This window comes from Piliocolobus tephrosceles, chromosome 9 (assembly GCF_002776525.5).
Source record: "Piliocolobus tephrosceles isolate RC106 chromosome 9, ASM277652v3, whole genome shotgun sequence".
Lineage (NCBI taxonomy): Eukaryota > Metazoa > Chordata > Mammalia > Primates > Cercopithecidae > Piliocolobus > Piliocolobus tephrosceles.
In genome coordinates this window covers 44383010-44398292 of record NC_045442.1, presented here as the reverse complement: position 1 = coordinate 44398292, position 15283 = coordinate 44383010, and the positions used below count along the sequence as shown (strand labels likewise).

Sequence of the window (15283 nt, the reverse complement as noted above, 5' to 3'; positions counted from 1 at the left end):
ACCTTGCACTTTTTCTGAAATACCTTTGATCTCATATTGAAAATGCAGCTTTTATGTGGGTGCAGAATTGCCCTAATATGATTCTAGACTCTTATATTCAAGATAAAGCAAGAATAGATTCTAGACTCTAAGATTCAAGAAAAAGCAAAGTCATTGTATGACAACTTAAAGAAAAAAGAAGGCGAAGAATCTAAAGTTGGAGAATGTAATGCCAATAAAAGATGCTTTGATAATTTTACAAAGAGGTTTGTTTGGCTTTTAAAATGCCAAGACAGACCAGGCACGGTGGCTTATGTTTGTAATCCCAGCACTTTGGGAGGCCAAAGTGGGAGGATCTCTTGAGGCCAGGAGTTCGAAATCAGCCTGAAAAACACAATGAGATCCCATCTCTATCAAAAATTGTTTTAAAAATTAGCCGAGTATGTTTGGCACGTGTTTGTAGTCCTAGTTACTTAGAAGGCTGAAGTAAGAAGACTGCTTGAGCCTAGGAGTTTGAGGTTACAGTGAGCTATAATGGTGCCACTGCACTCCAGCTGGGTGACAGAGCAAGATGTCATCTCTAAAAAGCCAAAAATTAATTAATTTTAAGAATTAAAAATTTTAAAAACTTTAAAAATATGCCAAGATAACAGAAGCAGCAGCTTCTGCCAGCCAAGAGGCCACATATAAGTTCCTGGAGGAAAATGTATCTGCCTGAACAGATTTTTAATGCAGATGAAAGTGTTCCATTCTGGAAAAAAAACAAATCCCACAAAAGACATTTATTAGTAAGGAAGAGAAGCAAGCACCAGGATTTAAGGCAGGAAGGGATAGGCTAACTCTGCTGTTCTGTGCAAATGCAGTAGGGTTGATGGTCAGGTCTGCCATTATCTATAAATCTGCTAATCCCTGAGCCTTGAAGGGAAAATATAGACATCAGCTGTCAGTCTTTTGGCTGTACAATAAGAAGGTCTGGACAATGAGAACTATTTTTCCAGATTGGTTCCATTGATGCTTTTTGCCTGAAGTCAGGAAGTACCTTGCCAGTAAGGGACTGCCTTTCAAAGTTATTTTGATATTGGACAATACCTCTGGCCACACAGAACCCCATGAATTCAATACCAAAGGCATCGAAGTGGTCTGCTTGCCCCCAAACACATCTTTAATTCAGTCTCTAAATCAGGAGATCATAAGGTCCTTTAAGGCTCATTACACACATACACCATGGAAAGGATGGACAATGTTATGGAAGAGAACCCCAACAGAGAGAACATCATGAAGGTCTGGAAGAATTACACCACTGAAGATGCCACTGCTGTTACAGAAAAAGCTGTTAAAGTTATCAAGCCTGAAACAATAAATTCCTGCTGCAGAAAACTGTGTCCAGATGTTGTGCTTGACTTCACAGAATCCATATCCATGACTTAGCCAATCAAGGAAATCAAGAAAAAGATTGTGGATATGGCAAAAAGGTGGAGGGTGGGAGCAGGTAAAGAGTTTCAAGATATGCATCTTAAATGAAGTCAAGAGCTAATATACACACCAGAGGAATTTACAGAAGATAACTTGATGGACATGAGTGCTTCTAAAACAGCACCAGACTATGGGGAAGATGACATGGGAAATGCAGTGCCACAAAACAAACTGATATTAGACAATTCAGCAGAAGGGTGGCAATTGCAATTATTCAAGACTTCCTTTACAACATTGACGCTTCTACGACACAGGCACTGAAACTCAAGCGAATGATGGAAGAATTGCTATTCTATAGAAACATTTCTAGGGAAATGAAAAAAGGTCAGAAATTACAATGTATTTTTATAAAGTTACCCTGAATGTGCCTACTTCTCCTGTCTGCCTTTCCACTTCCTCCCCTTCTTCCACCTCTGCTATAGGACAGCAAGACCAACTCTTCCTCTTCCTCCTCTTCCTTAGCCTGTTCCAACATGAGAATGAAGACCTTTATGATGATCCACTTCCACTTAATGAATAGTAAATATATTTTCTTTTCCTTATGATTTCCTTATAACATTTTCTTTCTCTAGTTTACTTATTGTAAGAATATAGTATATAATACATATAACATACAAAATATATGTTAATCGGCTATGTCTATTATAGGTAAGGCCTCCGGTCAACAGTAGGTTATTAGTTAAATTTTGAGGAATGCAAAAGTTATATACAGTTTTCAATAGCTCTGGAGGCCAACACCCCTAACCCCCATGTTGTTAAAGAGTCAACTGTAAATGTAATAAAATATTATTAGAACACAACCACTATGAAGAAGGATAAAGTGAAGTGGTATTCTTTGGCCCAGGTAATATAATCATAGTAACAGCAAGAGTGTACTAAATGTTGAAAATGTGTCAGGCACCATGCTAAGCACTTAAGTGCTTTACATGCATTATCTCAAATAAGTCACCTAACGGCTCTCTGAGTTGGTGTAGTAGGCAGAAGCAGGACATCTAGCAGATACAGGACATCTAAGTCCGATACTTTCTATAGTGTGACCTTATCAAGGACATCATAGCTGTTCTCAGGCCTGAGAAGAGGATCAAGTGGGCAGGAACAGTCACGGGCTGTGTGACTCCCGCCTTCACTACCCATCAGCTGCTTTATCTTGGGAAAGTTAATTAACCCCTATAAACCTTGGTTTCCTCATCTGTAAAACAGGAGGTAACAGGAGTTCTTACACCCTAGAATTGTATGAGAGTTCACCTGATGATGCACACAGAGCACAGCGCTTGACCAGTCCACAGGACGCATTCAGAGAGTCACATGGCCTTTGCCGCTGTGCAGTCCACTGCACTCACACTTCACTGTCACTCTGCTAGGGAGCAGGTGGCCTGCAAGAGTGAACACACCAGGAGCGCCCTGCATCACAGAGCAGGGAAGAAAACCGTTCCATGCCATTCCATGCTGTTTTCCCCACCACTAGCAATAGTCACTCTGATCACCAGGCAACATGAAAGCAGTGATGTGGTCTGTCTTGTTCACTGCAGAACTTTCCAGGACATTGTCATAATTAGAGTTTTCCATGCACCCAGGATGGTGCTGGGCCATTTACATCATTCTTCCTCCTTTGGGGCCCCTGAGGCTTAGAGAGAATAAATCATTTGACCCAGGACACATAATTAGTATATAATGGAGCTGGGAATCAAACCCAGGTCATGTGACAAACGTGCCCATCATCTCCATGCCAAATTGCCTTTCTGTCTTCCTTGCCCCTCTCTGTCACCACAGCCTGTCCTCAGACAGCTTTGCAGCACAGCAACTTGAGTTCCAGAGTTTCACAGTTGACCGAATTTTGGGAAATTATCCAGCTCTCATCCAAAATGCTCCCTCAACAGAAGGAGCGGAGGGTCCACAGAAGAAAGCACTTTCAGGACACACAGGGCTAGAGATGACACCGCACGTGTCACCTGACCCCCAGACATAGTTCTATGACATTTCTTACTTTTCTTACTTAAGTCCATTGTAAACAAAGGCATCTTCCTCCTTTGCATACAATTTAGAATACATCCCTGTCATGGAGGGCTTAATCCTGAAGAAGTCAATATCAAAGACCACCATCAAATCCACGTTGATATTTCAAAATTAAAAACAGAGGCTGGGCACCATGGTTCATGTCTGTTATCCCAGCCCTTTGGGAGGCTGAGGGAGGATCATTTGAGGCTGCAGTAAGCTGTGATCGTACCACTGCACTCTAGCCTGGGAGACAGGACGAGACTTTTAAAATATTTATTTATTCATTTAAATATTTTAAATAAATAAATGTCTTAAAAGAAACTGTATCACCTGTACTTATTATAATATATTTCACAGGCCTTATCAAATGTTCTCAACAGTCTACGAAGTAGCCAGTATTATTCTTCCTGTTTAATAATGGAATAAGTCAAAACTTCGAGAGGTAAAGAAAATTGCCAAGTCACACAGCTAGTTAAATAGTAGAGCCAGAACACCCATGACTGGTGGCTCTTCATATGCTCACCTTAACACGAGGCAATACAGCTTCAAGTTTTACCCACCACAGGACGCTTTCAAGTTGTGTTCATGGACTCCTAGGACCCCAGGAGTAGGAAATCCTTAATGCAGTGTGGCCTTGAGCAGGGGACACTATTAAATCTCAGTGTCACAGGAGGGTTGCAGGAGCATACTTGGGTAGACTGAAGCCTGGAGTTAAAGTAATTTACCATTTAAAGAGAATCAGAAAAGTCTTCGCCCCCACAGAGTCTGGTGGGGATGACAGAGGTCACACACATCATCATCTACATAATAATATATTGTTTATTGTCTTAATTGTAATGAAGAAAAACACAGAGAACTATGAGAATCTGTAGCCAGGTGCCTGATCTATTGTGAGAGGCTGAGGAAATCCTCCCTGAAGATGTGAAAATTAGGTTGAAGACAGAGGACAGGTCAGAGCGGTAACCAGGAGGAAGAGGAGGGAAGGGGACAGGGCAGAGCACTGTATTCCTTTCCACTTGGCTCTCTGCTCTGATCCCATCCTGGGCCTATGAGACAAACTGTATGGCTGACCTCACTTATGCTGCTCCATTAGGCAAAGGTTCTGAATGCAATCCCCTACCCAACGCACCATCAGAGTGCTACATGAGCCTGAGCTCAGCCCAAGTCACCAAGCTCAGGCATTGATTAATGAACCCACATCTGTTCGGCACCATCAGGGGTGAGGAATTACATCCCCGATCACCAAGGCCTATGTATAGCCTGTTAGGGCACTGTAGTGATTCAAAAAATAGTTTCTTTAGAAGTGAAGGATTTTTCTATAAAGAAAGAAAAATCTAGAAATCAACCAGAATTCTAAAATAAACAATCAAAGCAAAATACAAGCTGATAGTCTCCTTCTAAAGACTTAACTCACAAGCCATGCTGTGAATTTTCAGGTATGACTCTTGATAGCTCAATGGACAACCCCTGGGGAATCTCTGCTGAGGCCACAGTTGAAAAGCCTGTTTCTGGACGCTGAAGGCAGTCATTCCAGGTTTTCGCAGTCATTCCAGGCTTTCACAGTCTACAGCACCACTTCACCCACTTGGCAATCTGATGCGTACCTTTCAGATACAAATGTGCCACTCTTGGTGTTTTGATGATTGGCCAATTTCTTAGTCAGGCAAGAAGTAAATCTGCCTTGTTGTTGTATGTATTTAATGCAAGACCAGTGTGTATTTCCTTAATAAAATATATATTGTGCCTATCACGGGATCAATTGGTTAATATTTATTATGTAAGGCCACATTCTCCAGTTCAAAGATCACTGAATCTGTAGTTAGGCCAGGCCATGACCCTCCGACCTGCGGCAAATTCCTTTCCCTATTTGAACCTGGCTTTCTTATCCAACAAAATGAGGGTGTTAGTCTAGAACACAGGTTGCCAAAACCAAGAATTCTACCTTGGAACCCATCAGTGAAGTGTGTTAAAAAACCAAAAATCCCTAGCCCAGGCAGGAATCTGAGATCCCTCTAGTGCTAACTCCCTATGACTTTCTGAAATAAGGCTGAGCAGATGAAAACAGAGCCACTTCCCTGTGAAGGATTAATTTCTGAATTTCAGTTCCCTTCAGGAGCAAAGGGTTACTCAACACTTTCTAAGAAGGTTGCTTAATGATGGGAAACAACATGCACATACTGCACAAGTAGCCAAGGGCTACTACCATACAGAATGGAGGTGAAAAGTACAAATACCAGCTAGGACGGAATATTTATGGAACAGTGTATATCTTCATTTCTGAGACTTCTGAAGCTTGCTGAATGGCAATTTCACATAATTATAGCTGAGTTTTAAGAAACTTAATCCTGCAAAACCATGTAGGATGAACGAGAACAGGAAGGCTGGCAGAGAAAAGAGCAGTTAGGTAAAGCTTTTAAGCAAACATGGGCAGAGAAGCCATGTGGCCAAGCCCTGTGTTCATTAAAAAAACCCAATCTCCAAGTGAGGCTACACAGTAAGTCAAAGAGGCCCATGGCAACAGGACTGAAAGATGCTCACCATTCAGCTGTAGACTCAGGTTCCACAAGGAATGTGGTACCAAAAAATGAATAATGTTTTAATATATTTTGTAATTACTTGGAAATAGTATGAATGTATAGCAGTATTTTTGTGTGTATTAAAGGCATTAATTTCTTAAACTATATAAGCAAACTGAATTTTCATATTCCTATTTGGAAATTCTTTCTTTTTGTTAACATACGAGGAGCCTTGAAAAGGGAAATGGCTCAAGATTCTCTCAGCTGCTGCGCTTATTTCAGGCACCCAGTTAAGTGGTAACAAGAGCCTAATGTAGGATGGTGGTCAGGGAAACAGAAGAAAAATATGAACTGAAGCAATTTAATGTGGGTGGCCTAGAGAGGACCCGTGGTCAAGAATGATTCTGCAGATTCCAGGCTATGTCATTAGGAGGATGCTGGTGCTATTAATAATAGAGGAGGAAGTCAGGAGGGGAAGTGGGATGCATGAGAAGACGACACGTTTCACTTTGGGTGTGAAAGGCCTTCTCCATTCTTTTTATCTATTTGTCTTTAAACAGCCGAAATAACACCAGTGGCAACAACCTCGCTCTTGAATACGAGTGGAGGACAGTAAAGAGCCTCTGTCCATGCTCTCTTTTAGACTGTGGAAATGCAAACCATCAGAAAAGTACCCATGCAGTTCTTAGGAAAATCGCAATTCCTTTAGAGAACTGAGTTGTTCACCATAGACTTCCTTGAAAACTCCCCATTGAGGTTAGCTCATGGCAGGTATGACATTCATATCAGTGATCCCCTACAGGGAGGGCCTCTTCAGAATACAGAAAGAACATGAGGATCAAATGCTATGAACAGATTTAGCTTAGAGTAAGTACTTTCGGTCTATATTCCCCATTCTAAAGACCTAGACTCTCCACTCTCCCAATCCCCAACCCTCCTGCCAAAAATAAAATAAAGTATATATAATATATCCCACAGAGGTTTAAAAAAATGAAAAACAAAAGCATACAAGAAGTCAGGGGCAGACCCAGGTCTAGCACCAAGGTCCCGTAAGTCTCCTTTCTATTACCTGGGAGCATATCAAGACTCATGCTCACTTTCTTCATATTCCAGGGCACTGCACCTTCCCCTGCAACAATGTGATACACACAGGTAGAGCATGTGACTCTGAGTGTTTTAACCACTGCATGGAGAAAGAAGTCTGAAGGTGGATATAGGAGGAGAGCTCTCAGCATGTTTTATTGAAATGCTTACCATCGTTTAACAGTGATTCACATTACTAATTAATCAACTATAATTTTAAGAAAAATAATACAAAACATTTTTCTTTATACAGTATCTGAAATCAGTATGCAGAGGTTATTCTTTGGGGGAAAAAAAAGAAGGAAACCAAGATTATATGCTTGCTCTAGCATAAAATATGTTTTGAGTGTTTTGAGCACAGGAAAAACTAAAAGCTCTCACTATAAATTATCACTCATTTTATAACATATTTATAAAAAGAAAGCTTAATGGCATATATCTGTAAACCATAAAAATCTCAAGAGTTAGAAATCAAATTTCAAAAACAATGGTTGTCACGGCCACCTAAACATTATTAAAATCTTATTATAGCTAGAACACATGGAAGAAAAAAGCTAAATTAGGATAAATTAAGAAAAAACAAAGCAAATAATAATACAACGCTCACATTAACACAGAGGGTTTTTCAGTTTGCTTTGAATAACAATTTGGGCAGGAATTGAGGCAAAGATGGTTCCGCTGCCCGTATAACACTTAAGTTGAAGAATAGCTATCTAACTACCTTAATCTAAACCTTAATTTCCCCAAGAAAAGTCTCCAGAAACAAAAAAAAGTTATAGAATAAGCTACATCTTACTTGAACCCGGGAGGTGGAGGTTGCAGTGAGCCAAGATTGCACCATTGCATTCCAGCCTGGGCAACAAGAGCGAAAATCCGTCTCAAAAAAATAAATAAATAAATAAACTACATCTGGAGAGTTAATTGAATAAAGATTAGATCCTTCTTCTGATACCTGCTTAATAATTTCAATCAGTCTGTCTAGAAATTCCTTTATCCGTACTACAAACTGCAGTTTTGCTTGAGTTATAAAATGAGAGAAAAAAGATATACATATACATATATACTTTTTAAGCCAAAGCTACAAGAACTTTCATATATTCATAGTGATAGGTATTATCAGGACACGTGCACATGAAAATCAGCGTGGCAATATATATCAAAATCACAAATGCATATATCCTGTGATCCAAAAATTCTATTTCTGGACATGTCTCGTATACATAAACTTGCAAACACAAAGGCTTATTTAGAGCAGCAATATTTATTAACAGAAGACTGAAAATAGCACAAATACTCATTAATAGGACACTTGGTAAATAAATCATGATGCAGCCATATAATGAAATACCATGCACCTCTGGAAGATGTGCTTTATGTACTGTATGGAAAGATCTCCAAGTGCTAAGTAAAAAATTCAAAGAAGAAAATAGTGCCATCTTTTGCATTAAAATGGAGGCAAGGGAAAAATAAGAATCTGTGTTTGTACTTGTTTCTAATGAGATTTTTGGAAATAAAAAGATTTTAAAGTGAAGTTATTTTAGAAAGATATACAAAAAAGCAGCAAGTAGGGAGTGAGCGAGAATGGAGGCATTTTACTGTATGTCCTCTAATTCTCTGATTTTTAGATTATATGAATTCAAAAATATTAAATAAATTTTAGATAGCAAAAGTCATCTACTTAATGCTCAAAACATTTCATTAAATGAGATACTTCCTTAAAAAAACAAAGCCACAGAGATTTCAGCATATCTTCAAATGAATCTGACCTTTGAACAAAACATTGGATGACTCTCGTCCTTACTTCTTTACAAGAAAATTATTTGTCTATGCCTTGCAAAACTGCAACACAGCTAGTGCTTTGGTCTAAAAATAGTCCCATTTCAATGTTTTTAAGTTAAATCTGAACTTGGTTACTAACACAAAACCCAGCCAAATTCTGGTTTTTACTTTTAAGAGCGTTCCCATACCTTTGTCAGACTGGTTCTTCCTCCCGTGAGGAATTCGGTTAAGGCACAGAATATATCCATCTTCTGTCTCAACTAGGTATTCCTCACTAGGGAATCCCCAGTAAGAGATAATTTCACTCTATAGAGAAAAAGGACAATGGAAACTGGGTGGACAGAATCTGCAACAGTCTCCCACATTCACAAGCAAAGGAGCAGATAAACTGTGTTCTCCAGGCTTTAAGAAAGCATTTGTCATTGAAATTTTAGCCTGCTAAATCTAGTGACCAACCTCCCATCACAACAGTAAATCCTCCCTTGTTTCACGCTTGTGTTCTACCTACAGGTGTTTGGTTAAACTTCAGTTTCATCATTCTAGCATGTTTATACACAAATGTGTCTAACTTTACCACAGCTTGGGCCTCTTTGTTTCCATCCTGCCTACCAGGCACAAATAAATGCTCATTTCTTTCTTTTCTAAATATGCCAGCTAGAACTGTCAGTGTATAAAACACTTCCTTTGTTTTGAGACATCTCCTGCTGGCCAATAAAAAGCATAAAAAATATTAACCTGTTTTTATCAATGGACTAAAAAGATTATGTAGAATGTCAAGGTGGGATGAAAGAAAAGTTGAACAAAATAGGGAATTATGGTCACATTCACTTCTCTATAGGAAAAGATTCATGGGACAATTGTTAATCAGGAGCTCAGTGGGATATGGATAATTCAAGTATCCAGAGGATTTAATGTAAATAAGTGCACATACCCTCTCTTCTGTAAGTACTTGAAAGAATTTAATTTTATCATTCTTATTTAAAAAATTCTTTTAAAAGTTGGAAAAGTTGGGAGGCAAAAGAAAAGCTTTGAGCTAAGAAGTAAAACTTAACTCTAAGACCCTGCTATCAGGTCACACTCTCCTGGCTCACTGTGAATTTCTCTCCGAGTCCCTAAACTTGCCAGATTCTTCAGCTGGGTCACTGCAACGTCTATTTTAAAGTTGTTGTTTTCTTTAATAATTTGTACTTTTCTGATATTTTGTGCCTAAATGAGGTATTTCCAGATTTTGTTGTTTACTTAAGATTAATAATTTTTAGATGTTTTAATTAGTCGAGTAGTTATTTTTGCATATTTGTTCTAACAAAATTTTCCTCAGATACTTTGACTTCTGTATAGAAATATGTTCCCCGGACATTCTTAATCACAATCTTTGTTCCATGTATTCTAAAACCAGCACTCAATAGCAGTTAAGTTCTTGCAAAGTTTAAATACTTTTTTATAGTTTAAACAAACTTATTAAGACTTAGAAATGAAATGAATTAATAAATATCATAATTTAGCTTATTAAGAAGTATATATAACATTAAACTGAGGTTTGTTAACTACATATTACCTGGTGAGAAAAGGCTAACAAACTGAATCTAAGATTCAGAGAAATTGGGCCAATCGTGATGGCTCACGCCTGTAATCCCAGCACTTTGGGAGGCCGAGGCAGGCAGATTACCTGGGCTTAGGAGTTCAAGACCACCCTGGGCAACATGGTGAAACCCTGTCTCTACTAAAATACAAAAAAAGGTAGCCAGGCGTGGTGACGCATCCCTGTAGTCCCAGCTACTCGGGAGGCTGAGGCTCGAGAATCGCTTGAGCCCCTGAGGCAGAGATTGCAATGAGCCAAGATGGCACCACTGCACTCCAGCCTGGGTGGGCGGGTGACAGAGTAAGACTCTGTCTCAAAAAAAAAAGATTCAGAGAAATTGAAAAGCAAAGGAGTTATAAAGAGATGAATGTATGAGTATGGTTTCATGTAGCTCACATAACTGGATCTGAGAAAACAACATTTGTCACAGATGCATTTTAAAAGTACATAACTTTGAGAAACTTACCACATTCATGTTTGTTTCAGGATTCACAGCTGTCAGTTTCCCTCCAGACCCCTCAGAATGCAGGGTCCAGAGAACCAAACAGATCACCAACTCCAAGAACCGCATTTTCATTCTGTATAATAAAACAGTCTATTATTATTTGCTTTTATTTTACTACACAAAAATATTCTGGTAAATTAATGCTCCCACAAAAAGTTCTGAACCAGATTTAGGGCAAGTAAAAGGTGAAGGGAAAATATGAAACAAATGACTCCAGCCATATCTGAAAGGAGAAAATAAGGAATTTCTTATTTTATTTTATTTTTAATTTATTTTTATTTTATTTTATTTTATTTTTTTTTTGAGACAGAGTCTTACTCTGTCACCCAGGCTGGAGTGTAGTGGCGCAATCTCAGCTCACTGTAACCTCCACCTCCTGGGTTCAAGCAATTCTTCTGCTTCAGCCTCCCGAGTAGCTGGGACAACAGGTGCACACAACCATGCTAGGCTAATTTTTCTATTTTTAGTGGAGACAGGGTTTCACCATATTGGCCAAACTGGTCTCAAACTCCTGACTTCGTGATTCACCCACCTCAGATTCTCAAAGTGCTGGGATTACAGGCATGAGCCACCGTGCCCGGCCAGGAATTTTTTTTTTTTTTTTTTTTTTTTTGAGACTGAGTCTTGCTCTGTTACCCAAGCTGGAGTGCAGTGGCGTGATATCTCCACTCACCACAACCTCCACCTCCCGGGTTCAAGTGGTTCTGCTGCCTCAGCCTCCAGAGTAGCTGGGACTATAGGAGAGGGCCACCATGCCCAGCTAATTTTTGTATTTTTAGTAGAGATGGGGTTTCACTATATTGGCAAGGCTGGTCTCAAACTCCTGACCTGGTGATCTGCCCACCTCTGCCTCCCAAAGGAATTATTTTTAACTAAGAAACCTCCCACCCACCACCTCCAGTTAATATATGACCTTTGGAGTCCAGCATACCCACATACGTCCTAACCCCAAAGTTAAAAACAAATTGTTCATGGAGAAATAACAAAAGGCAAGACTTAGAAGAGGATAGTTTGAGAAAAAGAAAGAGCTACAAAATTTCTGAGCTTGCTTATTTCCCACCTCTTGCCCTCCACCTGTGATTTAGACATGTTTAAGTTCAGCCACTATTAGCTTTTCGTCCTACTTGTTTAACCACTTCTGTTCTTGCCCCAATTATATGTCAGCAATTAAATTTGTCAATCATGGGAAAAAAAATGAAATGAAAGAAAATAGAGCCTTCAAAAGAAACAGAAAGGAAAACTTTGACCCATTTCTCTCCTTCTGAAATTCTCTAACCATCAAATCAACAAAGACCATCTTGGTTTCTGGCAGTGATGACTCAACCTTGAGGACGCTGAAGGCAAAGTTAAACGCTTCTCCTAAGAACACACAAATGGTTAGAGAAAAACCTATGACTATAGTCCAGAACTTCTACATTTTTAAAAAATAAATAGAAACACTTAAAAAGATGCAGGCATGTATGCCCATACAAAGATTTGTACATAAATGTTTATAGCAGTTTATGGTGTTATAGCCAAAAACTGGAAAAACCCAAATGTTTTAAATGGATGACTGGATAAATTATGGTATATACCTACTACTCAGCTATAAAAGAGAATGAACACAAAACAATATAGATGAATCTCAAACTAATTATGCCGAAAGAAGCCAGATCAAAATAAAGAAAAAAAAAAGAAGTACTGTCTGATTCCCTTCACATAAAACTCCACAAAATGCAGTCTAATCTATACTCACAGAAAGCAGATCAGTGATTTCCTGGGGAGAGAAGGGGCAGTAAGAAAGGATTACAAAGAAATATGCACAAAGAATCTTTTGAGGGTGATGTACAGGTTCATAATATTGAATGTACTGATGGTTTCACAGGTGTGTACACATGTAAAAACTTATACAATTGTACAATTGAAATATGCCATGCTATCGTATGTCAATAATACTCCACTACAGCTGTTCGTTTTTAGTCTTGTGTTTAAACTGAATATTCCACAAGTCTTAAGAAATTGATTCTCAGGAGATTGCAAAAGTGAACTGACTCCCTTCTGTTGAAGGAATTCCTCCTGGGATTATTTTTTTCCAAGAAGTAGTGAACTCTGAAATTCTTTTCTTCTTGTTTTTTTTTTTTTTTTTTTTTTTTTAGACAGAGTCTTGCTTTGTCGCCCAGGTTGGAGTGCAGTAGTGAGATCTTGGCTCACTGCAAGCTACGCCTCGTGGGTTCACGCCATTCTCCTGCCTCAGCCTCCCGAGTAGCTGGAACTACAGGCGCCCGCCACCACGCCCGGCTAATTTTGTTTTTTGTATTTTTAGTAGAGACGGAGTTTCACTGTGTTAGCCAGGATGGTCTTGATCTCCTGACCTCGTGATCCGCTGGCCTCGGCCTCCAAAAACGCTAGGATTACAGGCGTGAGCCACCGCGCCTGGCCGTGAGCTCTAAATTCTAAACAGGAGCAAACGTTATCCCCTTCAGTGTGCATTGGCAAAGCAAGGCCACTGCTTCTACTTACAACTTTGTACTTCTTTATGATAGGAAGGATTGTACAGCCCCAGGCTATTTTTTATGATAAACGCAACCTCCCAAAAGTCTATTATTACTAGAGTATAAGGAGTAAACTGAAAGGGAAAAAAATCAAAGGAATTACCACAATTTAAAACAGAGTAGCATCTGCAGTAGCTGCTTTCATTCGGCAGTTTTCCTACAGAACCTGCACCAGCTGCCTAGAGGAAGGTCCATGAGAGTAACAGCTAAAGCTACTCAGCTGAAAATCTCACCCAGTTAAGTTTTCCTTTCAACACAACACTACATACTTAGTATGTTTTTCTCAACATACAAAGCCAAGCAATTCTTACAAAGGAGATAACTGTGAAAATCTCGAAGGAGGGGGGAGAAAAACAAAACCTCCAGGCTGAATTCAGTGTGCTTTTCTGGGCTGTTATTAACACCTTCATCTCAGTACTTTAGACTTTGTAACAATCCAATTAGATATTTGTCTGCCCTCATTTCACCCCAGCCCAAGGCCACAGGGCAAAGCCTGAGTCTGACTCAGCTTTGTACCCCCAGAACCAAGCGAAGTGCCATGTATATATTAGATGCATAGTACAGATTCTGAAAAAAGATAGGAGCAGTCCAACAGTTCAGTGGAAGAAGAAAAGGTCCCAAGGCAGCTTGCCATTTAGCTTTCTACTAACAACAATTATTACGACTCAAATTTAAGCTCTCGCGAGGCGCCAGCCACCGCAGGGAGCGCTTCTGATCTACTATGTCAATTACTCCTCGACCGACACTATGGCAGTACCATTAATTCCATTTTTCAGGAATCTGAGGTTCACCCAGCTTAAGTACTGGAAGCAAAGTGTCAGCTGTTTAAAAAGCAATATCGCTGGGACTTTAACCAGGATTGATGCCCAAGTCTGCTTTCGACCACGCCGTTGGCTAACAAGAGAGGTAAGATGGGATGCCTGGAGGAGCTAATGGGAGGAGAGCACGAGGATGCAGAGAGAGGACTCAGACATCCCTGCTGTCCTCACGGTCCAGGAGCACTGGGCAACTTCACTGACCGGCGACCGCGCCTGTCCAGGAAAGTGAACAGCGCCCAGGGAAGAGTGGGCAACTTCGATTGGCAGATGCCTTGAGCCAACGCCCGCAGAAAAAGCACCCGCAGGCACCCCAGGCAAGACTCGCCGGGTCCAAACGCAGAGGGTCCTGCCGGCCGGCAGAGCCTCAGGGCGCGACCCTCCCCTTGGCGGAGGCACCAGCTTCCACGCCGCACCCGCACCTGGCAGCGCCGCGGGGCCGGCACTCTCACCTGGAGCTGTCCTGCCAGGCCGCTGTCTCGAGTCGCAGTGCCAGCTCAAAGGGGCCGGGGTGCGGATAGGGTACCTGCAGGGGGCCTGGTCTGCCTTGTCGGGAGGGCGGGTGCCCACCACCCTCAGGCTATTTGTTCAGCCAATCAGAGCAGCCAGCCACCGGGAAGTGCCGCGGAGACTCCGCCCCAGCCCAGCGCGGCCGCTTACCAGCTAGCCAGTTGATCCAGCAGAGCATGCGCTGTAGGCGGTCCTAAGAGATGGGATCCGTCCTCCGCCTCCCAGGCTGGCAGGTCCCCAGCTCTACCAGCGCGCCGCCTACGCATGCTCTCTTAGCAGAGGCTCTTTTAGGCGGCCTCCTGCTCCGCCCCCGAAGCTCCTGCAGGGCTGGCACCCTCTGCGCCTGACAGAGAGCATGTGGGCTCTATAAATGAAAGTGAATCATGTGCTCTATTTAAAGCGTTGATCATTGTGCCTGATGCAAAGCAATCTTGCTGCTTTTAATTTTTTATTATGATTAAAGATTTGTTACAAGAGGAAACAATATTCAATATGCACATATTATTTATCATTTTCTA

The 15283-nt window shown here is 40.7% G+C and overlaps 1 protein-coding gene across 3 annotated transcripts in view; it reads right to left on the bottom strand.

The window, feature by feature from the left end:
- The window catches only part of LIPA (lipase A, lysosomal acid type), a 38558-nt gene extending 23516 nt beyond the window's left edge, over window positions 1–15042 (bottom strand). Inside the window, exons 1-3 of one of the 3 annotated variants that reach the window (XM_023225153.2) lie at window positions 14916–15042; window positions 10871–10982; window positions 9014–9131 (exon numbers count right to left, since the gene is read on the bottom strand). In XM_023225153.2, the coding sequence (XP_023080921.1) occupies window positions 9014–9131; window positions 10871–10981 (229 nt within the window). In that variant the 5' untranslated portion in view covers window position 10982; window positions 14916–15042. Of the gene's footprint in view, window positions 1–9013; window positions 9132–10870; window positions 10983–14677 lie in introns of all 3 variants that reach the window. The other 2 variants (XM_023225151.2, XM_023225152.2) reach the window with 2 other exon arrangements.
- Between the last annotated feature and the right edge of the window lie 241 nt (window positions 15043–15283).